This window comes from Pinus tabuliformis, chromosome Q (assembly GCF_031772625.1).
Source record: "Pinus tabuliformis cultivar Carrire ecotype Pingquan chromosome Q, CPIR1, whole genome shotgun sequence".
In the NCBI taxonomy this organism is placed as follows: Eukaryota; Viridiplantae; Streptophyta; class Pinopsida; order Pinales; family Pinaceae; genus Pinus; species Pinus tabuliformis.
The window spans coordinates 54,271,639-54,296,790 of NC_142296.1; the positions used below are offsets into that span (position 1 = coordinate 54,271,639).

The window sequence follows — 25,152 nt, forward strand, 5'->3', positions numbered from 1 at the left end:
TAAAATATTTTTATATATAAATTCTGGGTATCAAACATTTTCTGTTTCAGATTTCTAACAAAATTCATTGCTTTTGGAGTAGTGATTCTCAGAAACACAGTGAAGGGCTGCACTGCATAAATGGACTTCCCATAGCTTACATCCCATGTCCCAACAGGTATCTCTTTCGACAAAACTGCTTCGGAGTCTAGACTTGCACTGGTCATGATCCTTTTGTATAACAGCGTGCATGGTGCAATTAAGGTAGGGCAGGTTACAAAGAGGACGGAACCCAGTGGACAGCTTATAACCACCTTACCAGTGAACAAAAAATTCATTGACGAAAATCCATTGTTTTTCTTTTAGTTTAAAATTAATTGAAGTTTAATCAATAGATGCATATCTTAGATTATAATGAATAAAATCCATCTTGTAGAGGTAAGCAACCACAGACTGGTATGAAAGGATGTTGAATGGGGTCACTACAAACTTTCATTTTCAATCAAGTTGGACTATTTATGCAAATTCGATCAATCCAAAAAGACCAATGCCAAATGATAACTTTTTTCTTATTCAATTGCAATCCCTAATAAGCCTGCATTATAAAACTGATATCTGTTTCTTCAAGCCTATTCAGAAGGTTTGTCTCATGAATAGTGTATTGTGATCATGTGGGGATAAAAGCAATAATAATCACAAATGAACATGTCTACTTTGCATCAATCATATCAGTATTTATTTTTTCTGGTGGATGTAGCATAAATACATTTTATTTTTGACATCCCAAAATTCTACAGCAGATGACTTACAATTAAAAGCAGAAGTACCGGAGTCTATATGGTGACTCTACACATTATTGTAGCCCAGTGTATGGACAAATAAAACTCTACACAAATCGCATTTACTATCACAAAAGACTCTTTCGCATCCCAAAGATGTTTCAACACTTTCTATGGAGAAAATCAGGATGTACGTTACATAATCCACAAACAGGGCTACCACCCCTGGAGATTTTAAAAATGAATATCTTAAAAATCAATAAATAGATTGCAAAGTCATCAAAAACACTATTTCATTAAAATGACAGAATAACGCTAATGCCTTCCTGGCCGGGTTTATGGGTACTTAAGGTAGAAGGTAGCCATTTGTTCATAATAAAATCCCCAATGCACAATATAATCCAATACAATGTGTTTTATTATCATAAATGAAATTACTTGATAAAGTCAACCATTGCAAAGGAGCAAATTGGCTGGAAGTCATAAAAAATAGAGACTCTGCGGACAGTTACACTTGAAAGGGTTGTGTCCGACTGAAAATGAAAACTCCACCACCACCTAGTGCGCGCCCCAAAAGCATATCACGATCCAAATATGAAAGGTAATACAGTCCAGCAGGTGAAGGCCTAGGAATAATCAATTTTATCATTTATGAGTAAAACCGAATCAAAGCACGGCCAAGAAATATGGGACACCAGTTCTTCAGACATAAATGCACGTAAGTTGACAACCAAATGTTATATTGCAAGAAAATGCATTGTTTCTATAGATGTAACATGAAGTACCTCCTCCTGTCAGCTTGGTCATCACTATTCCCAAGCAGTGGGATCTTTGTTTCAAAACTGCGTAAAAGTTGTAAAATCTGCAAGAGGTCCAATGTCCTAATCAGGCAGCTACTTTAATAATTCAATCCAAAAGAGACCAATCCAAGCTATTGAATTCCATCATAGGAATGTCTCCTGATTTGGTATGTTATTGTCCCTAGAACCCGTTAACAAAGTTTACAAGATTTCAGAATCGATAAGTTCAACTTCAATATCATGCAAGATGACTTTGAGTGCTTCTTCAGTTTCATCAAGTGAAAAGATAAAAACATACATGTTAATATATAAAGCTACAGTCTAAGAGACAAGTGCAGCCTTAAACATAAAGCACAAAGCATGCTCGCACCAATATTGTTCATACCTCCAGACTCAAAGATGTTCGTGGCAAAAATGCCGGAGCTATTAATGCCTGTAATTGTTCACTGATCATCAAGTTTCCAACTGCAACCTGGCCATTTAAAAGTCATTTTTGTAAAAATGTGGTGCATTTCTGAAAAAACACAATCATCTGTACCGTTATAGAAATTCAGAAAAGAAAAATGAAACAGGTGTCTATAGATTGTCATATTTAGGACTTGGACCATTGTCGAAAATGATGATTATCCATAATAAACTGAAATAATTAACCAGATACAGTAATTTAATAAACTTTTCTTGCTCAATTATGACTTGGAATGTCATTTTTCATTTTTTCATGTCCCAATTCTAGACAAATTGATTAATTAAGAGGAATGACAATAACTTGCCTTTCATCAAATGCAGTTTTCGGTCCTCTAGCCTATTCCTTTCATATGGGTTACTAATAGCAACATTTTATCAATTTTAACTTAATGCAGTTCTGATCATGACTATTTTCATATGGAACACCTTTCCTCCCAGGTGCCACTGTCAAATCTGAGTGTCCAATCATCATACTGAATGTGATCATCTAAGACATGAAATCTATGGAGAAAGGGACACACCCTCAAAAGAAGTATAAACTCTCAAGTTGAATGCCAAAAAAGCTAGAATTAACAGTCATTGTTGTGAAGCCTAAAAAGACTGAAATTGGTCCAGGAATTGGATCTATTCATTTTTTTAACATGAAATGATCTTATGTGTATATAGTTTAAAGCTGCAACCACTTCAGATGTCTCTCTCAAACGTGGCATACTAAAATTTACAACCTTGTCTGATACAAAACCTTGGGAACAATGGCAAGAAAGAACAAGACATCTTAGAAGAAGAGATACATAGGTCACTAGGAATGAGCTTGACTTCGTGAAATGAGTGCATCTTACATGTGCCAATACAAGGATAAGATTAACCCTGAGGTGAAGTGTTTGATAAGCTACATAGACAACCAGTCAAGCCACCTCGAAATCCTTTTGGAAATTTGCTCCTAATGTATCCAAAAAATCTTTTGAGAATAACCAATAATAGTTCTCCCAGTTTGGCATGAAAAGATGTTTCTAACTGTTTTAACTACAATTTCATAAAAATATGTTTCTAACTGTTTTAACTACAGCTTCTCCTAGCAGAAGGATGCCAAAGAGGGGCTATGTAAAATTTCTTGTGATGTTTGACTACATGAAAATAAAAATGCTTTACAGGAAAAAACGATAGTACCAGGCGTATCTTTTGATGCCAATATGGAACCTACACACGTCACACCCAAGACAAGAATAATGGAAATTTTGGAATCATCCCAGCATAGATTTCGAAGCCAATACCATGAGATGGATACTATTGGTATAGGTAAATATTATGCCACCTTCATGCTACAAACAAAATTGATTCATTTACTTTGCAAACTGTTAAATACATAGTATATATACAGTGCCTAAACATCTTCAAAAGGAGAGATCCCAATTTCTAAAATGATGACAAAATTAATGGCAAACACTGCCAATTCGCAACTTGAATAACACAGCTCAGATTCTAGCTTCCAGATGCATTTAGCACGCATATATAGAGAAAAAATTTGGTTGTCGTGGATGGGTAAAGTTGTAAACATCTGCTTTAACATCTGCTTTAACTTTTAACTATAGATAATTCCCCCCCATTACCAAAACCAAAAGACTAAATAGATCTGGCTTGGAGGTCAGTGGATGCTACAGCCTAAATGATAATAATAATAATAATAATAATAATAAAATGGCATGCTATGAATAACAGTTTAGGACATCCTTCTGATACAAAATCCAAAAATATTGCATGGAATAACATTCCTTAGGAGCATGCATATAAGGGAGAAACAAGATTTTATTTAGTTGCTTGAAATGAACATCTCCTCTAACATTAACATATTAAACTTAAATTTTACAGGGCGAAGGAGAAAAAAAGTGTTGAATATAAATAATTATAAAATTATAAATAGTAGAAAGCAGTCTATAATAATGCTGAGTGGGGAGAGGAGTCAGAAACATAAAGAAGTAGATTTTGCAGACAGAGCATTTTTTAGGTTGTAGAATCAGAAGGCTGCCTAACTTTTGTCATGTTTCTCCCTGTTATAACAAAGTAATATGGGAAAGAGAATAAACGTGAAAACATGCAGTCACTGGAGTATTCCCCTGCGAACATCATTTCTCTCTCTCTTCTCTCTAGATGTTCAAACTTCAAACAAATCGTTAATTCCTCAACAAAACTATCAGCAGAAACCACATTATTGTTTGAATCAAATATATCAGGAATTTGGCACATTCTAGCAACAACTGTATAAAATAACAAGGGAGACAATGACCTGGGAATAAGGTTGAATACACTAACCTCTTCAAATTGCAAATATATATTGCGCGAAGATATCAGCGAAAATTTTGCAGTGACTAATAATGTTGCACCTTCATTTTCCTGTGAAAACCACAAAGATGCAAAAAAATTAAAGTCCGTGCATGCTATGAGAAAAAATGAATAATTGAATAAATGCAACATGGCCATAACCTTAGTGAGTTACAATGCTAATAGCTTGAAATAAATCAAGGCCTTTAAGTCAGCTACGGAACTCTATCTTCATCTAATGCGAGCAGAAAACTTGCCTGTAAAATGCTTGGAACGCTCCAACGAACTATGTTGCGAACAATTCCTCCGTCATCACATCCTTTACATTCAAACTTTTGATAAATTTGACCAACCTAATCCAATGTTGCAGGCATTCGTTGGAACTTTTCTGACCTTCCACACTGCAAAATTTAGAGAAATCATTTTTCCAACCCCCTCACTATGCAGGACGCTCTTATTTGATCTCTCTCCCAACATTCCCTTAAATGCAATTCCTTATAAGCCAAAAAGTCAAGTTTAAAACTTAGCATTAATACAGAACTAAGAAAGGATGTTCCTGTTGGGACCCACAGTAGAATCCATTGGAATAATTCCTCTTGTATGTCTCAGAATGATGCATAAAAGGGCATTCAACTCGAACATGAAAAGCTGAAATATATCTTCTAATGGAAGGAATCCCGATTCAAAATCAGATCCGGATATTGCAGATAAGTTGAATCATAAAGTGTATAGTATCTGGGGGCAAGGCATTGGCTATGTAGTTGGATAGTCGACAAAATGAGTAATCGGCTAAGACTAATTTGATTGAAAAGATTGACTGGGCAAAGAACCAACTAATGGACAGACCAATGGGATATACTTGACTGAGCAGATTCGATGGGAAGAGCACATTGGTGCCTAGAGAATGGCAGCAAGGGATACATGTCGAGAAATACCTGGAGGGTTAAACTAAATGTTTGATGAGCAATTGTTCATGAGAGTGAGGTCGATGATTAGTCGATCATTAAGGATTAAGGTGATGAGACGTTTGTTGACTAGCATGCAATTGACAGTTACCATGAAGTTTTGCTGATCGTAAACAGTGTCTTTGGGGACTTGAAATTAGACTTCAAAACAAAGAGAAAGTGGATGGGTAAAGGCTTGATCAAAAGCATTACCACATCAACAATAATCGTCAAACAATTTATTTTATAGTTTAAATAATTGGCACCGGTTACCTATAGAATGTAAATTGTTGCTTAAATGCACAAACAACTCGAACTGATGTAACTAATACTTGGAGATGGCACATAAGAAGGTGGACTGCACGTTTAAGACGGATTGGCAGAGTTAGCAGAGAAGGATGCAACTATGGGTGAGTAGAGCTTTGTAGTCATAGAGACACAACAAAGCTAGCATAGTGACGATTACTCAGATAAGCCATGCACAGTACTACATTACTATGCAATAGAGAGATATCCCCGAAAGGTCGAGTCTTTGTAGTAGGAAAACACAGAGAGAGGGATCAGTTGCTAAAGGTTAGCAGAAAAAGTTGAAAGACTCTAGAGCACAGGTCCAATAACCTATTTTTGTTCAACCCTTGGTTGATTGCTGATAAAACCTTTGGAAGAGGAAGAAGCAAGTCAACTGAGGAGTTGGATGATCGCAACTAACAAAGGGGATTTGTTGTGGAGAAGAAGAGAGCTTTGAGGAAAGGTAGACTATGTCCTGTTGCTGGAATTGTCAGACATTGTAAAATGTCCCCCTATGTTGCAGAGAGCCACAGTGAGGAGGACAAACTTATTAATGATAAGCAATTGATAGCCAAGCAAGTTCTGAGAAGACAAGGAGTGCTAGGCATTTGTAAACTCAACCTTATGAATGTGGAATTCTATAGGTCATGCAAAATTGAATGTGTTAATATTTCATAGTCAGCATATTTTAGACGGCATAAAAAAAAAAATTCTTCTCCATGAGGGTCCTTAAAAATATTGCTGTATTGTGTACGAATGTTCTGTGTACAATTGTCTACTGAATCTAGTCCAGACTAAATCACATAAAGCATTAAGTTTTCAGTTTTAGTTTAAAATTCAATTTGATTGTGACTGGGAGATTCATGTCTCGCTGTGCTGGAGAGAAGTTAAGTTCAATAACCTGACAAACAAATCCTTCATCTGAAATAACTTTTTTCACCTTACTCATGTAAAAGACTTCATAGGACCCCAACAACTGAACTTTGCAAATATTGTATAGAGTTTTTTAGCACTACATATAGAGTCCAAGGATTCAGATACCGCGAGAGAACTAGAAGGCAGCTACTAGCAACAGGATTCTGTGATGCAGAATCGGTAGGTGATGTTGATAGTATGAGGTCAGAAACAGTTTATTGTTATTTGTTTGGAAAAGTTACCCATGACCACTCATGGGTACCCCATAGGGGAACTTTTTTCCTATGGTGTCCAAATGCCAGCTTTTGGATGCCAGCGATTCAGCCTTAGGTCAGCCACAGTTTATTGTTATTGGTTTGGAAATGTTACCTATGATCACTCATGGGTGATCATGGGTAACCCATAGGGGAATTTTTTCCCTATGGTGTCCAAATGCCAGCCTTTGGATGCCAGCTAATAGCCTCACATGCTCACACAGCAGCCTCACAAGTGCTTTATACTTACATAGCGGTCTGTTCATCAACAGGGGAAGACTTCGTCAACCAGTGAAGGCAAGTTGACATTCAGAAGATACAATGATCATTGTTTTATATGAAATACTTGTATTTAATGTTATAGACATTTAAGTATGATTGTTGGGATGAAGTCCAAATATTGATCACGATGCTTCATCTTTATGTCTGTTTCCTTGATTACCTTGAGAGTTATCTTTAGCTTCCATTATTTTGCAACCTACTCCAGGACCTTTTTCTCTGCATAGGAGGGGCACAAATAGGAGGCGTTGATTGATGTTGTGTGTCCATGGCGTTGTCAACTTAAGCAATTAAATTTCGAAAATTACCATGTAGAGCTATGAAATTCAAATGCTAGACACTTCAAACAATTCCGGATTTAAAATAAATTCCTTAAATGCTTCAATCCAGGAAAATTTTCTTGTTTTCCTATAGTCAAACTTTAGAGATAATATAAAAAATATTTAAATGTGTCTTGACTATAGAGAAATTTAAAACTTTTTAACACCACAGAATTTTTCCTTTTGAAAAATTTAAAGTCCCAAACTCCTAACACAAAAACCCCAAAAGGAACACTAGATTAAAAATTTAATTCTTCCTTCGGCAAGTTTAATGTGATAGAGTTCATGAATGAAGAAAAATTTTAAATGTGGCAAATATGAGAAAAAGGCTTGGTTAATTAAAAAATTTAATGGGCCCAAAATGAAAATCAAAATTTTAAGGTTTTCTTTTGTTTTAAACAAAATAAATAAATAAATAAAAATGAAAGCCAATTCATTAAAAAAAAATCGAAATTTTTGAAGCAAAAGGGAAAAGCAAGCAAAATTTAAAAAAAAAAAGAAATTCGATTTCATTTGAGACTTAAACCTAACAAAAATTAAAACAAAGAAAAGGGGAAGTCATGAGGGAAAGGAGCTCGAGCAAAATGACGGCGGAGGAGAGGCTTTGCAGGCAGCGGCAAAGGGATGAAGAGGACACAAAGAGGGCCGCGACGCAAAGAGAAGAGGAGCACGTGTAAAGGATTCAAGGGTCAGGTTGGTATACAGGTCGAGAGGAAAAGAGTTCATGCAGGTTAGGAAGAGCGATGAAGCAGGGATAGTGTGCAGAGGGGATAGGGAGGAGTCCACGAGGAGCAGTGACTTGGAGAAACCCTCGCACAGAAAGGAAGAACACACGCGGGAAACGCAGATGAGGGAGTTAGGAAGAAAATGGGGACGCGAGGAGAGGAGAAAGGAAGAAAACGGGGACGCGAAGAGAGGAATGGCGATGCAAAGGGAAAGAGGAAAGGCGGGTTAGGGCTGCAGAGAGAAGGTAAAACACAGAGAAAAGAAGCAGAACAAAAAAAATAAAAATAATAAAATAATAAAATAAGGGGCAGAGGGAAAAAAGAATTGCGATTTCAGAGAAACAAAGGGATCAACAGGAAGAAAAATGCAGAACAAGGCAGCAGAGGAATTTTGAAGGGCTTCCAGGCAACAAATGGTAGCCCAAGAACCTTAAAAAAAATTCAGAAATTCCTTTTTTTAAATGATATATACTTCTATTTCAGATTTGTCCTCAGAAAAAACTTATAAAATCCTCAGATCTAAATTCGAAACCCTTGAAAAAATAACTTTGAACAATGTCCCTGCGAAATGGTATTGAGGTCAGATCTTGCCCTCCAAGGTCTAGATCTGGCTTCAAATGCTTCAAATTAAATTTTTCCTTTAGATCCGCACCTACAAAACAAAAACAAAAAAGTACCCAGATCCCAGATGAATAAAACCCCAAAAAACCTAATTAGAAAAATTTTAGATCTAAAAAAAAGTTACAAACCTATGCACAAAGGTTGTAGATCTATCAGATCTTAGGAGTATGAGGCCAACTACGCTCCCAGATCTGATATCAGATCTTAGGAGTATGAGGCCAACTAGCCAGATCTATCAAATTTTCAACAAAATATTTAAAAGATTTTGAAATTTTAGGGAAGAATTAGCCCCAAAACACCCTGCAGATAAAAAAAAAATTAATAATAATAAAATAAATAAATTATCGTTAGATAAATCCTAGAGTTTATGTGAGGTAGGCTCCTTAGAAAATATATGCTGAGAGTTGGCTGGTCCAACCGAGGACTATCCCCAAACGCTCAATTAAAACCTGACAAATCTTCTGCAAACACTAGATCAACCATCAAACCAAGTAGAGAAATAGAACAACAATAAAATTCAGAAGAAATAGAGATACCTGCTACTTCAATCAAAATTAAAAATGTTACCCTAGATCCAACAAACTGAATAAGATACCTGTATTCAGATTATTCTAAGAGAGTTATTGATTGATAATTTTAACATAATATTAAGCAGAAATTAAAACAATGTTACCATAGATTTATGAAGAGGAACACCACCGCACTTGAAACCCCAAAGACTTTTGCATTTATTCCAAAATGTATACAAGAGAGCTTGAGAGCTTAGTACACAATTCAAAGATAGGATGAAAACACAGACTGACACTGACCTCTAATTTATAGGTAAAATCTCCAACGGCTAGTTGGCTTGATCCCTATCAAATTAATCTCGACTGTTCATAAAGATTTAATTAACCTTTAATCATCACCGTCGAAATTATTTCATTTTGGAAGAAAAATTGATTTTTAATTAACACAAAATTAATTATTTTGAGTTAATTTCCTCAAAATTTTGACTTTGATTTAACCACCAAAGCCCAAGGGTCCAAAATTTCTTGATTTTTTCAATATTCCCTTGGTCGGGGACCTCAAAAAATCAACTTCTTTAAAATCCACGAATTTCACCAATGGAGAATTTAATTTTACCTAGGGCACAAAATTAATTCAATTTCCGGCTTAGGATTTTAATTTAGTTTTGCCAGAAAATTTAATTAATTGACTTATGAGGGAATTAATAATTTTTCCAACCCTCTAATATTTATTCATGGTGTCTAATTATGAGGGACCATGCACTAAATATTTTTTACATCAAGATATTACAATTTAATTCATGAAGGGGAAAACCCGTTCAATATAGACTCCCAAACAATACTCATTTCTGTGACACAAAATATAATCTAGTAGACCAAATGACTTGTAATAAAATAATCTAGCCAATTAGCTAGGATTATTTCCAAATCACTTTTACATAGACTCGATCTAAAACATTAGGACTCGCTTAAGATCTTAGCGACAAAATCCATTCTAGCTTTGGGGTAAGAGTGGAGGGAAAAACTTTGCCGATCATTTCTGTCTAGAGACACAAATGAATCAGTGAAACAAAAAACTTCCTACAATGGAGATCGTCACCAAAACCATAGATTTACCTAGGCTGTTACATACAGACATGGTCATACTAGGATTATTTACATTATACATATGCAGAATGGATTGACATCTTTACAAAACTACCGACTGATGATGAAATCTGAAAGGTGCGAACACTCAAACATGATAGATCCCTTTTGCGAAAAAAGAGGTGTACTACTTACAGGGTCGTTGACGCAGAGTGGTCAACATCTAGCTCTACTTGGGGATACGTTGCTTCATTAGAAGAATGTGAGAATCCAAAACCTGCACACAAGATTATATAAGTAGCGTCCATCCAAAATTCATCATATAACATTAAACACATAAAAATAAAAGCTCTTCATTTATTAACTATTCTACTAACATGAAATGTAAATCTAATCTAACTAGAAAATGAAATGTTGAATTAACAGGGTGTAGGGTTAGAGATACAATACAAAGGATGCCCTGTGGCATCAAGTGTGTTCAATATAGTGCATACTGAGCATTTGCCTGCTTTCTGGCAAATCTGTGGGTTGTTTTTCAGATGTGCCATGTGTGATCCTACATATTGTAGGACTTTGTCTTATCCGAAAATCGAGCTGCTCTCAGCCATCAAATGCATTAAATCACTTCGTTTTGCTTTTCTTCTTTTTGCTCTTCTTCTGGGTGGGTTGTGATGTCAACAATGAGACCAGTATATATTTCTTGTCTTGACCTTGAAGATGTTTGGACGAAAGATCTTAAGAATCTGAAGTATGCCAAATCTTACTCTAAATATACTCTGTTAATGGTGATACATAAGCTCGGTCTTCCTTAACCAAAGTTGACTTGTCCTTAATAACCTCCTTGCGATGAGATGGGAAATGCTTCAGTGGACCGGGAGATCTGTGAGTCGTGACAAACCCTTTGTGCTTTGATCTAACCTAAAGTCTCAGAACTTGTGCATTTTTCATCATTTGCAGCTTATCCTAAAGAGTGATCTTTTCAATTCTGATGGTAGCAATTTATTCTGAAGACACATCTGACTAGCTTCCATATCTTTTATTAATTGCACTTGTTTTTCCTCCATGGCTAACAATCTGTTCTGAAGAGAAATCTGAGCAGCTTCCATGTCCTTCATCATTGTGTTATGATTTACTTGAATAGTACTCATTTCTTTCTCATGATGATTCTGCATGTCGGTCCTCATAGCCTCCATCTTCTGAGCACACTTTTCTACTACGGTGGCTATGTGATCAGAGTGTTTAATTTTCATGATTTCTATCTCCTCGTCACATTTTTTCTATTTTGGTGTACAAAGTTCTCATATCCTTGGTGTAATCAGCTGTCAATTTTTCTTGATTAAGTTCCATGTTTTTTACCAGCTGTGTTTGATTGAACTGCATGTCTTTAACCAACTGCTTTAGTTCTTCAATAAGATGCTTATCATTTTCCCTTTCATTGTCGACACTGATTTGACAACTTGTTCCTGCTTTTCCACTATCATGGATTTGTCTTGCAACGGTACAAGTGGATTCATCATGAGAACATTCACAATGCCTACAATATGGCACATTTTGATATGGAGAATTGTCTTGAAATCTTTCATTGACAGTTGGATTCTTTACAAGATCACTTTCATCCTTTTGTATAGTACTAGGGGCACAAGGCGAGCCACCTTGATCTCCATATCTATCTTTAAAAGCATCAATGATGTCTTGTAAAGAAGCGAAAAAATTATCAAGATAATTACGAAACCAATTTCTAGCATCACCTTCCAAGGAAAGGACAAAGAGCCGCATCTTGACATCTTCATAATTATACCGTGAAGGCCTACAATATATTATCATACAATGACCAAACTTTAAGAGATGTTTTGCAGCAGTGATTGCATTATTACCCGTGAACAAAGGCAATTTATTAATGGCATCTTCTAGAAAATCATGAAGAAAGTTAGTAAAATGACACGGGGCAAACAAGTCATCATGGATGACTTGTTTAAAGGGAAAGGAGGGACCAAATGGATGCTAGAGAGAGACCTTTGCTTAAGAAAATCAAGAAATCCCCAAGAAGCGAGCTTCTAGTAGAAATTCTTGTAATAAATGAAAGAAGTGGAATCGCCATTTGAACAAGTATCTAGCTCTAAGATCCAAAAGGCAAAAACCAAAAGGTTAGTCAAGGAGAAGTAGATGGATACCAGAGAGGGTTTCTTGTTTGAGAAATAATGCATGAATAAGTGGAGTCGCCACCCAAACAAGAAATCAACCGAAATGTCCAAGTGCTAAAGTGCAGATGAAAGGATTAATGAGATGACGAAAGATATGGTGATGAAAAGATGAAGAAATATAATGGCGCCAAAAAATATGGCGTTGATGGGACAAGAAATGATTAAAAGACTGAAAAGATGAAAATGAATGTCGTAAAGCGAAGGTCCAATAAATTGCTCCCCGACAACGAAGCCAAAAGATGTCGTCGCACAGAATGTCTAGGCACCGCGACAATGGCTCAGATCGGGGGTTGTCACCCTGATCCCCAATCTCTCCGTTTAAGTTGTCTCCCAACAGCAGGCTAAGGGGGGTAGACCCTACGGAAATGGAATGAAGGAGAACTAGTTGGGAACCAACCAGTTCGGGAGACATAGTCAAGCGACCAAGTACTTGTTTTAGATTTAGCAAGACTTATAGGATTCGATTAGATTTAAACGATTGATACCAGTGCCTTATGGAGTCAACTATCTTGCCATGAAATTTATGTTGAAATGTGGCGACAAGAATATTCCAATTTTAATTTGTCCTTGAATTAAAATTGAGAATTTGAATTTGAATTTAGTCTCACCAGCTGCTTGGAAAATAATTAATTAAATCATCTTGAGTTAATTAGTTGGAGAAATTCAAGCTAGAAGTTTTTGTGAAGTCATGCAACAGTTATCCCTTTGATTGAGGAAGTTATCCCTTAATTAAGGAGATAAGGATGAGTTGTATTTGAGTTTAGTTCCAAACAGTGTGAGGAACTAATTGTGAGTTCAGTCAGTTAATGCAAGCATGCAACAAACTAGTGTACTCCAGATAACTGAATATTCTCTCATAAATAACTCATGCATGTCAGTTCAGACAAAGACCCAGTTGAGATTAAAGGTAGGGACAGTGTACTATCAATTGCAAGAATTTTCCTGTAAAAAAATCTCTTGCATGCAGAAGGAATTCATTCCTTGAGATTTGCGCAGTTTTACAGTGTGTTGAAGCAGTGTGTGAGATCAGTGTCACATAAGGTTACAGCTGGAACACCCAGGGAAAACAGCGCAAGGAAATAGGAAGCTTGGAGGGCAGAGGAGAAGGCATATGAGTTGTCTATTCTATCTATGAGCAGAGAGAGGGATTGTACTGAGAGCTGGATAGCTGTGAGAGCTAAAGCTGTGTGTAATCTTGAGATATTTCCACTTGTATGATAATACAGATAGTAGGGTTTTTAGCTGAGGCTTTCCCTAGAGTATTCTTTTGTGTTTCATGTGTATTGATTCTTCTTCTTTGTTATATGTGTTCTGCTTGATCTTGCTCAAATTGATTCAGCTTCCGCAAGTTTGATTGTAGAAGTAGATTAAGTATTTTGCTTTAGTTATATTGCATAATCAAGTTAATCTACAGTGAGAATTTCTACATGGTATCAGAGCAAAGGTGATCAGAACTGTGAACAGTATACTGAAGAAGGGAAATTCAAAGTTTGAAGTTCTTGATTGCAGGTACAAAATCGAATTCTTATCACACCTCAAAGTTCACCAATGGCGTTCAATGGCTTGAGACTCGAGTATGCACTGGATGGCAGCTCGAATTACATAGCATGGAAGGATCGCATGGAAGCGGTATTAGAAGACAATGGTTTGAAGGATTTCATTGATCAAGAAATCCCCAAGCTAGCTGCAACTAATGCACAAGAATTGGCGGAATGGAAGAAGTGTGTGGCGAAGGCAAAGCAGATTCTTCTGGAGGGAGTTCGAGACCATATTGTTTTGAGTCTCCATGGTTAGGAGACTCCGTTTTCAATGTGGAAGACATTGAAGGACCTATATCAGAACAGTAGCGACCAGAGGAAACTGGCACTCAAGGATAAGCTTCAGAAAATCAAGTGTGAGAAGGGCAACACTATTTCTACATATCTGAACAAGCTCACCACCTGCAGAGATGAGCTTGGTAGTGTGGGAATAACAACAGTCGATGATGATATGGTGAGCCTTGCTCTCCTCGGTCTTCCAAAGAGCTGGCATAGCTACCAAGACTCTATGAATGGAAGAGAGAAACTACCGGATTGGGAACCACTGTGGTCGGATCTGATGCAGGAGGAGATCGGGAGGAGCACAAGAGATGGTTCTTCATCTAAGCATGATGAAGAAGAAAATCTAGCCTTAGCAAGTAAGGCAAGGAAAGGGAAAGGGAAGGCTTCCCATTCCAAATCGATTTCTTCTCATGGAGGGAAGAAGATTGAAAAATCTAAAGTGAGATGCTTTAATTGTCATGAGGTGGGCCATTATGCTACAAATTGTCCATTGAAGAAATCCAAGAAGGGATCCTCGAAAGGATCAGAAGGTGAGGCACTGGCCTCTCAGTTCGAATTGGATTTTACAGTGGACCCTCATTCCACATGACCGGCGATAAAAGTTTGTTCAGTACCTTGGAGGAGAAAGACCTCAAAATGCGCATAGAGATGGGTGACGACAAGAAGTACAGTGTTTCAGGAGTGGGCACGGTTACTTTTCAGAGGGAGCATGGAGCTCCTCTCACCTTGACAAATGTGAAGTATGTGCCTGGACTGATGAAGAACTTGGTATCAGTGGCGATGTTGGAAGACAAAGACTACAATGTTGTCTTCAGTAAAGGAAAGGCGTTCCTGATACACATAGCCACAGGTCAAACCAAGAGGATTGGGATTCGAGTGAAGAATCTCTACAAACTAGAGGTAGATGATTGTGCTGCATTGAGTTCGAAAGCAGAATTGGTGCAAAGCCAAGACATTGGCGAGTTATGGCATAGACGGTTGGGCCACTTGCATCATGGGGCCTTGAAGATAATGCAGCAGATCTCTACCGGACTTCCCAAAGGTAAACTTGAGCAAGTAGACACATGCAAAGGTTGCGCCTTGGGAAAGTATGCCAAGTCTTCCTTTCATGATCGAGACAGTCGAGCTGAAGCAATCATGGAGGGAGTTCATACTGATGTGTGTGGACCATTCTCGACAGCATCCACCGCGAAGCAAAAGTATTATGTGATTTTCATTGATGATTTTTCTCGTAAATGTTGGATTTATTTCATGCAGAAGAAGGATCAAACCTTCTCAAAGTTTTATGAGTTCAAAGCTTTGGTTGAGAAAGAATCAGGGAAGAAGATCAAGGCCTTGAGAAGCGACAATGGTGGAGAGTATGTCTCTCAAGAGTTTAAAGACTTATGTGCAACGAAAGGAATTAAACAGGAGTTGACGGCACTTCATAACCCACAGCAGAATGGGGTGGCCAAGAAGAAGAACAGAACGATTGTGGGGGCAGTTCGAGCGATGCTGCATGACCAAGGCCTAACCGCCTACCACTTCATTTGTGGGCTGAGGCATGCAACACAACCGTCTATTTGTAGAATAGAAGCCTGCATCACATTCTTGGGATGAAGACACCAAAGGAAGCTTTCTCCAGGAAGAGACCAGATGTGGGTCACTTCAGGATCTTTGGCTCATCGGTATATTGCCATGTGACCAAGGATGCTCGGAAGAAACTTGAGCCGACAGCTGAGTTGGGGTCCGGGGATACTTGTGGGGTACACTGATACACCCCACAACTATCGGGTGTACTTGCCTACCAGTCGGAGGACAGTGATTCGCAAAGATCTCAAGTTCGATGAGTAGAAGGCCATGCGAGTTCCCCTTGAGAGGGAGCTCCAACTACAGGCTATGAAGGAACTTTTGGTTCATAAGGAGGAGGAGCCTCAAACTGATGAGTGGAGACATCCACTTAAGCAGAGTCTTCCAGAGAGGGACAGAAGCGCACAAGAGAAGCTGACAGATTGTTGTCAGATGCAAGAGAGAATGTGGGAGAACCATCTTCTCAACGCAGACAGAGGAGGTCACCTGATAGGTACACTGGATACATGGCCCTTGTTGGGGAATGTGTTGAGATTGAGCCATCTTCCTTTGAGGAAGCAGTGTAGCAGCCGATTTGGGTTGATGCTATGGTGGAGGAGTATGACTCCATAGTTCGGAACAGTGTTTGGGATGTGGTTCCAAGACCGGAGAACAAGTCAGTTGTGAGTTCCCGTTGGCTTTACAAGGTAAAGCAAGTTGCTGATGGTAGTGTGGAGAAACATAAGGCAAGATTTGTTGCCCGTGGTTTCTCACAGGTCGAGGGGATCGACTATGATGAGACTTTTGCTCTTGTAGCAAGGTACTCATCTATCAGATCAATGTTGGCACTATCAGCACAGATGGGTTGGAAGATCCATCAGATGGATGTGAAGACTGCATTCCTCAATGGCAAGATTGAGGAAGAGGTGTACATAGAGCAACCAGAAGGTTTTGAGACCTTTGATCGTGAGTCGCATGTGTGTCGACTCAAGAGAACCTTGTATGAGCTGAAGCAAGCACCTCGTGCTTGGTACACCAGGATCGACAACTACTTCACTGGGTTGGGCTTCACAAAGAATGAAGCAGATGCGAACCTGTACCACATCATGGTAAAAGTTAAGCAGTTGATCATTGTTCTTTATGTTGATGATCTCATATTGACAGGTGATGATCAGTTGATCATGTCTTGCAAGGAGGACCTTCCAAGAGAATTCGAGATGAAAGACATGGGTCTCATGCACTACTTCCTTGGCATGGAAGTGTGGCAGAAGGATGGGGAGTTGTTTGTGTCTCAAGGCAAGTATGCCAATGAGATACTCAGGAGATTCCACATGGAGAAGTGCAAGCCCATGCAGACTCGTCTAGCAGGTAACTGGAGGAAGGAGGATGCTACTTCAGGAAAAGTAGTAGAGGCTACTGTGTATTGGCAGCTTGTGGATTCACTGATGTATTTAGTGAACACACGACCAGATTTGTGCTATGCAGTGAACCAGCTGAGTCAAGCTATGGTTTAGCCTACCAAGATGTTTTGAAAGGCGACTAAGCATGTTTTGAGATACCTCAGAGGCACATCTCAATATGGATTATGGTACAAACGGATAGAGGGAGTGAAGCTACAGGGCTTCACAGATGCAGATTGGGCAGGGAGTCCATTAGATCGGAAGAGCACATCAGGAGGAATTTTCAACCTTGGGTCAACCGCAATTTCTTGGTACAGCAAAAAACAGAGGTCGGTTGCACTCAGCTCGGCAAAGGCTGAATACATGGCTACAAGTCAGGCAGCATGTGAGGCCATTTAGATGCGGAAAATTCTAGTTGGTTTGTTTGATCAGAGGATGGATCCAACTATGATCTATTGTGATAATCAGAGTTGTATCAAACTCTGAGAATCCAGTATTTCATGACAGGTCCAAGCACATCGACATTCAGTATCATCATCTCAGAGACTGTGTGGCAAGGAGGATCATGTTGTTGCAGTATATTTCGATCGAGGAGCAAGATGCTGACATTTTGACTAAGGCATTGTCAAAGTGTAAATTCGAGCAATCCCTTTCTTGTTGAGAGGGAGTGTTGAAATGTAACAACAAGAATATTCCAATTTTAATTTGTCCTTGAATCAAAATTGAGAATTAAAATTCGAATTTAGTCTCATCAACTGCTTGGAAAATAATTAATTAATCCATCTTGAGTTAATTAGTTGGAGAAATTCAAGCTAGAAGTTTTTGTGAAGTCATGCAACAGTTATTCCTTTGATTGAGGAAGTTATCCCTTAATTAAGGAGATAAGGATGGGTTGTATTTTAGTTGTAATTGGTTAGCTCAGTTAACGGAGTTAAGTCCAGTTAAATTAGTTCCAAACAGTTTGAAGAACTAATTGTGAGTTCAATTAGTTAATGCATGCATGCATCAAACTAGTGTACTCCAAATAACTGAATATTCTCTCATAAATAACTCATGCATGTCAGTTCAAACAAAGACCCAGTTGAGATTAAAGGCAGAGACAGTGTACTATCAGTTGCAAGAATTTTCCTATAAGAAAATCTCTTGCATGCAGAAGGAATTCATTCCTTGAGATTTGCGCAGTTTTACAGTGTGTTGGAGCAGTGTGTGAGATCAATGTCACATAAGGTTACAGCTGGAACACCCAGGGAAAACAGCGTAAGGAAATAGGAGGCTTGGAGGGCAGAGGAGAAGGCATATGAGTTGTCTATTCTGTCTATGAGTAGAGAGAGGGATTGTACTGAGAGCTAAAGTTGTGTGTAATCCTGAGATATTTCCACTTGTATGATAATACAGATACCGAGTTTTTAGCTGAGGCTTTCCCCAGAGTATTCTTCTGTGTTTCATGTGTATTGATTCTTCTTCTCTGTTATATGTGTTCTGCTTGATCTTGCTCAAATTGATTCAGCTTCCGCAAGTTTGATTGTAGAAGTAGATTAAGTATTTTTCTTTAGTTATATTGCATAATCAGGTTAATCTACAGTGAGAATTTCTACAATTTAGGACCAAGTAATTGATGAACAATTGCTATTTGAATAAATAACTATCTTATATGAAGTGCAGATCATAAAGCTAATGTGAGATGTATGAATCTTAGTAAATTTTAGTTAAATGTATATCTAAGTGTTTACCCTTCGATCATTTCTATATTGAGCCTGATTCCGTAGTAAATGGCAGAGAGAAGATAAGGTGATTAACGATACCTCTTCTGAAAATCTAACATACTCGGTGCCCCTGGCACTACAGAGAATTGTGGCTTTGGCGACTGCAAGGTCACCGTTTTAAGTACTATTAAAAACAAGCTTCTCAAGCAAAGATGGATGGGTACCTATCTCTCTATCGACCAAGCTTATGCTTGGAAATAAATTTAAGTTATGCAAGGTTAACCTAATATGAAAATGCATGAAACAGTTAGAAGATGATGAAGCTAGATTCAAGCATTGAAAGTGCTTATGCCACGATTTACTTTTGACTTAAATGCCAACCTTAAATGCCAAAATCAATATTCACTCCACTAGACAATGATTGAAAGATAAATTTCTCAGCAATATGCTTAAAATATCACAATGTAATGCCCAATTAAATCACAAACTTATCACTTCAATTTATCTAGATAATGTGATTATAGCTCAAAGAGAACAAAATCTTTTTCACAATTTAATATCAATGCCAATTATAGGATGCTCAAATATAATACTCAGTTTAAGAATAAAAAAATATGCAATTTATCACAATTCCATGAAAGAGTACTTAATAATTACTTGAAATATTCGCAAAAAATTAATATGCAATAAATATCCAATAATTCAAGCGATTAAACCATGATTAGAATTAATTAAATGACAAGCAATCTCAATAGATGTCAAGTATAAAAATCCTTAGCATGCAAAAGACTTGAGCAATTGAATTTCGAAAAATTAATTACCATGTAGAACCATGAAATTCAAACGCTAGATACTTCAAACAATTCCGAATTTAAAATAAATTCCTCAAATGTTTCAATCCAGAAAAAACTTCTTGTTTTCCTATAGTCAAATTTTAGAGATGATTTAAAAAATATTTAAATGTGTCTTGACTATAGAGAAATTTTAAAAAATTAACACCACAAAATTTTCCCTTTTGAAAAATTTGAAGCCTCAAACTCCTAACACAAAAACCCCAAAAGGAACTTTAGATTAAAAATTTAATTATTCCTTTGGCAATTTTAATGTGATAAAGTTCATGAATGAAGAAAAATTTTAAATGTGGCAAATATGAGAAAAATGCTTAGTTAATTAAAAATTTTAATGGGCCAAAGGCCACATAAAAATTTGAAATTGTTGAAGCCTTTTAAGTTTTCCTTTAAATTTAATTCTTTTTTTAAAGCCCAAAATGAAAATCATAATTTTAAGATTTTCTTTTGTTTTAAACCAAAAAAAAAAAAAAATTGAAAGCCAAATCATTAAAAAAAATCGAAATTTTTAAAAAAAAAAGGAAAAGCAAGCAAAATTTAAAAAAAAAAAAAAAAATTGATTTCATTAGAGACTTCAAGCTAACAAAAATTAAAACAAAGAAAAAAGGGAAGTCGTGAGGGAAAGGAGCTTGGGCAGAATGATAGTGGAGGAGAGGTTTTGCAGGCAACAGCAAAGGGATGAAGAGGACGCAAAGAGGATCGCGACGCGGAGAGGAGAGGAGCACGTGTGAAGGATTCGAGGGTGAGGTTGGTATGCAAGTCGAGAGGGAAAGAGTTCACGCGAGTTAGGAAGAAAATGGGGACACAAGGAGAGGAGAAAGGAAGAAAACGGGGGCATGAGGAGAGGAAAGGCGGCGCAGAGGGAAAGAGGAAAGACGACTTAGGGCCGCGGAGAAAAGGTAAGATGCAGAGAAAAGAAGCAAAAGAAAAAAAAGGCAAAGAGAAAAAAGAACTGTGATTTCAGAGAAACAAAGGGATCTGCAAGAAGAAAAATGCAGAACAAGGCAACAGAGGACATTTGAAGGGCTTACAGGCAGCAAATGGTAGCCCAAGAACCTTAAAAAAATTCCAAAAATTCCTTTTTCAAAATGATATACTTCTACTTCAAATTTGTTCTCAAAAAAACTTATAAAATCCTCATATCTAAATTTGAAACCCTCGGAAAATTAACTTTGAATAATGTCCCTGCAAAATGGTATTGAAGCCATATCTTGCCTTCCAGGCCCCAGGGTCTAAATCTGGTTTCAAATTAAAATTTTCCTTCAGATCTGCACCTGCAAAACAAAAACAAACAAAAAAATACCCAGATCCCAGATGAATAAAACCCCAGAAAACCAAGTTAGAAAATTTTCAGATCTAAAAAAAAGTTACAGATCTATGCACAAAGGTTGCAGATCTATCAAATCTGAAGAATATGAGTCCAACTCTGCTCCCAGATCTGATAATCTAAGACTCTTACTAGCCAAATCTATCAAATTTTCAACAAAATATTTAAAATATTTTAAAATTTTAGAGAGGTACTAACCCCAAAACACCCTGCAAAAAAAAAAAAACAAATATATAAATAAATAAAGTTATCGTTAGATAAATCATGGAGCTTATGTGAGGTAGGCTCTTTAGAAAATATATGTCGAGAGTTGGCTGGTCCAACCGAGGACTATCTGAAACGCTCAAAGAAAACCTGAGAGATCTTCTGCAAACACTAGATCAACCATCAAACCAAGTAGAGAAATAGAACAACGATAAAATTATGAAGAAATAAAGATACCTACTACTGCAATCAAAATTAAAAATGTTACTCTAGACCTAACAAACTGAATAAGATATTGTATTCAAATTATTCTAAGAGAGTTATTGATTGATAGTTTTCACATAATATTAAGCAGAAATTAAAACAATGTTACCATAGATTCATGAAGAGGAACACCACCACACTTGAAACCCCAAAGACTTTTGCATTTATTCCAAAATGTATACAAGAGAGCTTGAGAGCTTAGTACACGATTCAAAGATCGGATGAAAAAACAGACTGACATCGACCTCTAATTTATAGGTAAAACCTCCAACAGCTAGTTGGCTTGATTCCTGTCAAATTAATCTTGACCGTTCATAAAGATTTAATTAATCTTTAATCATCACAGTCGAAATTATTTAATTTTTGAAGAAAAAACGAATTTTTCATTTAATTGATTTTTAATTAACTCAAAATTAATTATTTTGAGTTAATTTCCTCAAAATTTTGATTTTGACTTAACCACTAAGGCACAAGGGTCCAAAATTTATTGATTTCTTCAATATTCCCTTGGTCGGGGACTTCCAAAAATTAACTTCTTTAAAACCCACGATTTTCACCATTAGTTTTACTTAGGACACAATTAATTATTTTTGGCTTAGGATTTAATTCATTTTGCCAGAAAATTTAATTAATTGACTTATAAGGGGATTAATAGTTTTTTCAACCCTCTAATATCTAGCCATGTAGTCTAATTGTGAGGGACCATGCACTAAATATATTTTACGTCAAGACATTACAATTTAATTCATGAAGGGGAAAACCCGTTCGTTATAGACCTTCAAAATATACTCATTATTGTGACACAAAATATATCCAGTAGACCAAGTGATTTGTAATAAAATAAACTAGCCAATTAGCTAGGATTATTCCCAAATCACTTTTACATAGACTCGATCTAAAACACTAGGACTCGCCTAAGATTTTAGCGACAAAACCCATTCTAGTTTTGGAGTAAAAATGGAGAGCAAAACTCTGTCGATCATTTGTGTCTAGAGACATAAATGAATCAGTGAGACAAAAAACCTCCTAGAATAGAGATTGTCACCAAAACCATAGGTTTACCTAGGCTGTTACATACAGACATGGTCATACTAGGATTATTTACATTATATATATGTAGAATTGGTTGACATCTTTACAAAATTGTTGACTAATGATGAAATCTGAAAGGCGCAAACACTCGAACATGATAGATCCCTTTTGCGAAAAAGGGATGTACTGCTTATGGGGTCATTGACACAAAGTGGTCAACACACGGTAATCCATACTTAACACCTTCCATCTTCCCCATCATCCCATCTTCAGGTTGATTGCTATCTGTCACTCATGTTGGTTCCCTGTTTTCCTCGTCCTTTAGTAGGGGCTCAAAAACCTTGCACAAAGAGGTCGATGCAGCAGAAAGAAAAGAAAAAACATTAGACGAATGTTAAAATGCAAAAAAGGTGGTAGGGATATGTTGGCCCTTAGTTTTGGTCCATTTTTTCTTAAGGAAACTTACTTAACTCTTATATTATCCATCCATTTCCCATCACATCCACCTTATTTTGATGTATTTTATGTACATTCAAGTATTTAATTTTAATTTTGCAATTTCAAGTGCAATTTTTGGACAAAATCAGAAATTCCCGTAATAGCTATATGGATGTCATACTTGCAAGACACCTGGGCTCAAGCTAGATACATGAATGGAAAGCTTGGGAACTAGGACTGAACTAACTCCAATTGGTTCAGTCAAAACAAGCTAAATCAGGCCCGGTCAAAGCTGGTCAAACATGACCAGTCATCCAGAAAATCCCTAGGAAATAGGGCAGTTTTGTGATTTCATGGGATTGTCCATATTTTTAGTGATAGATTGGATGGATTCGACTTGGATAGATGGATATGAGTAGATAGAGTTGTTAGATAGACTTTATATCAGTTTGTTTCATGATCTTCTATTTAAAGCCAAAACTTTGAAGGCTTATGTGTGTAGTTTTTGTATAACTTTATGCTGAGACATTTGAATATTTGAAGTTAATTTGAAGAACTTGTTCTACTTCCATTTTGTTGTTCATTGGTGTGGATGAGTGACTGAAGTTTCAGTAGTTGATAGCATCCTCAAGTGTGCAAGGCAAGGGTGGAGGGCCCCCACTCCAAGCTAAGTACACTTCATTGTTAAACTAGCTTAATTTTCATGTACTAGTTGCTTCAGAATTATTTACTTGTTTTGTTTCAGATTTTCTTACTTGAATTGATGAGTAATGATTTATATTGTTGATGAATCTTAGTTTGTTTATCACTTTGATAAGAAGGGACAACAAAGGGTTCAAGTTAAATCCTCCTTCTGTTGAATTAATGGATCAAAACTAGAATTCATCTTTAGTGTGTTTAAGCAGTTTTATGCAATTTCAGTTTTCTAACAATAGCATAATGATGAGTGAATTGTGATGAGGAATACCAAAGATCTCTTAAGTTAGGAGTCTCCTTCATTGTTTATTCATGCATCTTGAGTTGTTGTTAATTAATGATTTTTTATTTCTATTCATTAAGCAATATTGTAGAAGAAGGACACAAATGGATCTCTTAAGTTAAGAGCCACTTCATCTCACATATATTGCAGAAGTGAATTAGAAATTGTTTAAATAGATTTATATTTGTAATATGCACTTCCTTAAATCCTTATATTTTATCTTCTAAGCTTGGCTACATCTGATATCCATACATTGTGGACATGCCTCCAAGTTTTACAAACCTGGATTGATAATGAATACTTGTGTTAATTTGTGTTAATAAATTAGCTCAACAAGATAAAAGAAAGAGCATCGACAAAAGCCTAGCCTAACCTCATTAGCCCTCATCCAGTTCTTGGCTAAATCATCATCTATCTAAATGAAATGAACTTAGAATATCCCTACCCCAATGAACAAGGAACCACTTCACCTTTAAGGGGTCAATAAACATTATGATGAATCAATGAAAGCCTATAATCCAAACTTCATATGTAAATTAATGATGAAAAAGGTGCCCATGAGGAGTGATAAAAATAGGCCAAAAAAAGGAGTAACTTAGACCCCATGATTGCTCCCTCTTCACATTATAACACTCAAGGATGTGGCGAGCTTCATAGCTTGGTACAAGACAATGGCATGCTCCATGAAGTAGACCCCAAACCATGTCATTAATCACTTGCACCAACCAATTGATGGGTTGGCCTAGTAATTGTTCCTCTCCTTGGGATGGAAGCACCTTACAGAAGCATATGATGACTCATCACAAAAATTGGACAACTTATATAATATTGTAAACTACTATGAGATAGGAGGGTTAGACCTAAAGTGAAGTACTTAATCTTGTCTTAGACATTAAGTATGGTCTATGTCATATATTTCTGAGGACCCTTGTATTTATGATGTTGACATTTGCTTGAGGAATACATGGAGTTGTTTTGATCCAAGTATACAAGTCCTAGGAAATTGCTTTACGTACATTCATCTTAGATTAAAGGGATTCCAGGTGGACACAAACCATGTTGATGACATATTAATGATCCATCGACATCCCTCACTCTCCTAAACCCA

The 25,152-nt window shown here is 36.8% G+C and overlaps 1 protein-coding gene across 2 annotated transcripts in view; it reads right to left on the reverse strand.

The window, feature by feature from the left end:
* Positions 1-803: 803 nt before the first annotated feature.
* The window catches only part of LOC149218267 (putative plastid-lipid-associated protein 10, chloroplastic), a 32,724-nt gene continuing 8,375 nt past the window's right edge, over positions 804-25,152 (reverse strand). The window contains exons 4-8 of one of the 2 annotated variants that reach the window (XM_089383878.1): positions 4,597-4,692; positions 4,331-4,411; positions 1,944-2,030; positions 1,544-1,620; positions 804-1,384 (exon numbers count right to left, since the gene is read on the reverse strand). In XM_089383878.1, the coding sequence (XP_089240004.1) occupies positions 1,267-1,384; positions 1,544-1,620; positions 1,944-2,030; positions 4,331-4,411; positions 4,597-4,692 (459 nt within the window). In that variant the 3' untranslated portion in view covers positions 804-1,266. The remainder of the gene's footprint in view (positions 1,385-1,543; positions 1,621-1,943; positions 2,031-4,330; positions 4,412-4,596; positions 4,693-25,152) is intronic. The other variant, XM_089383879.1, reaches the window with a different exon arrangement.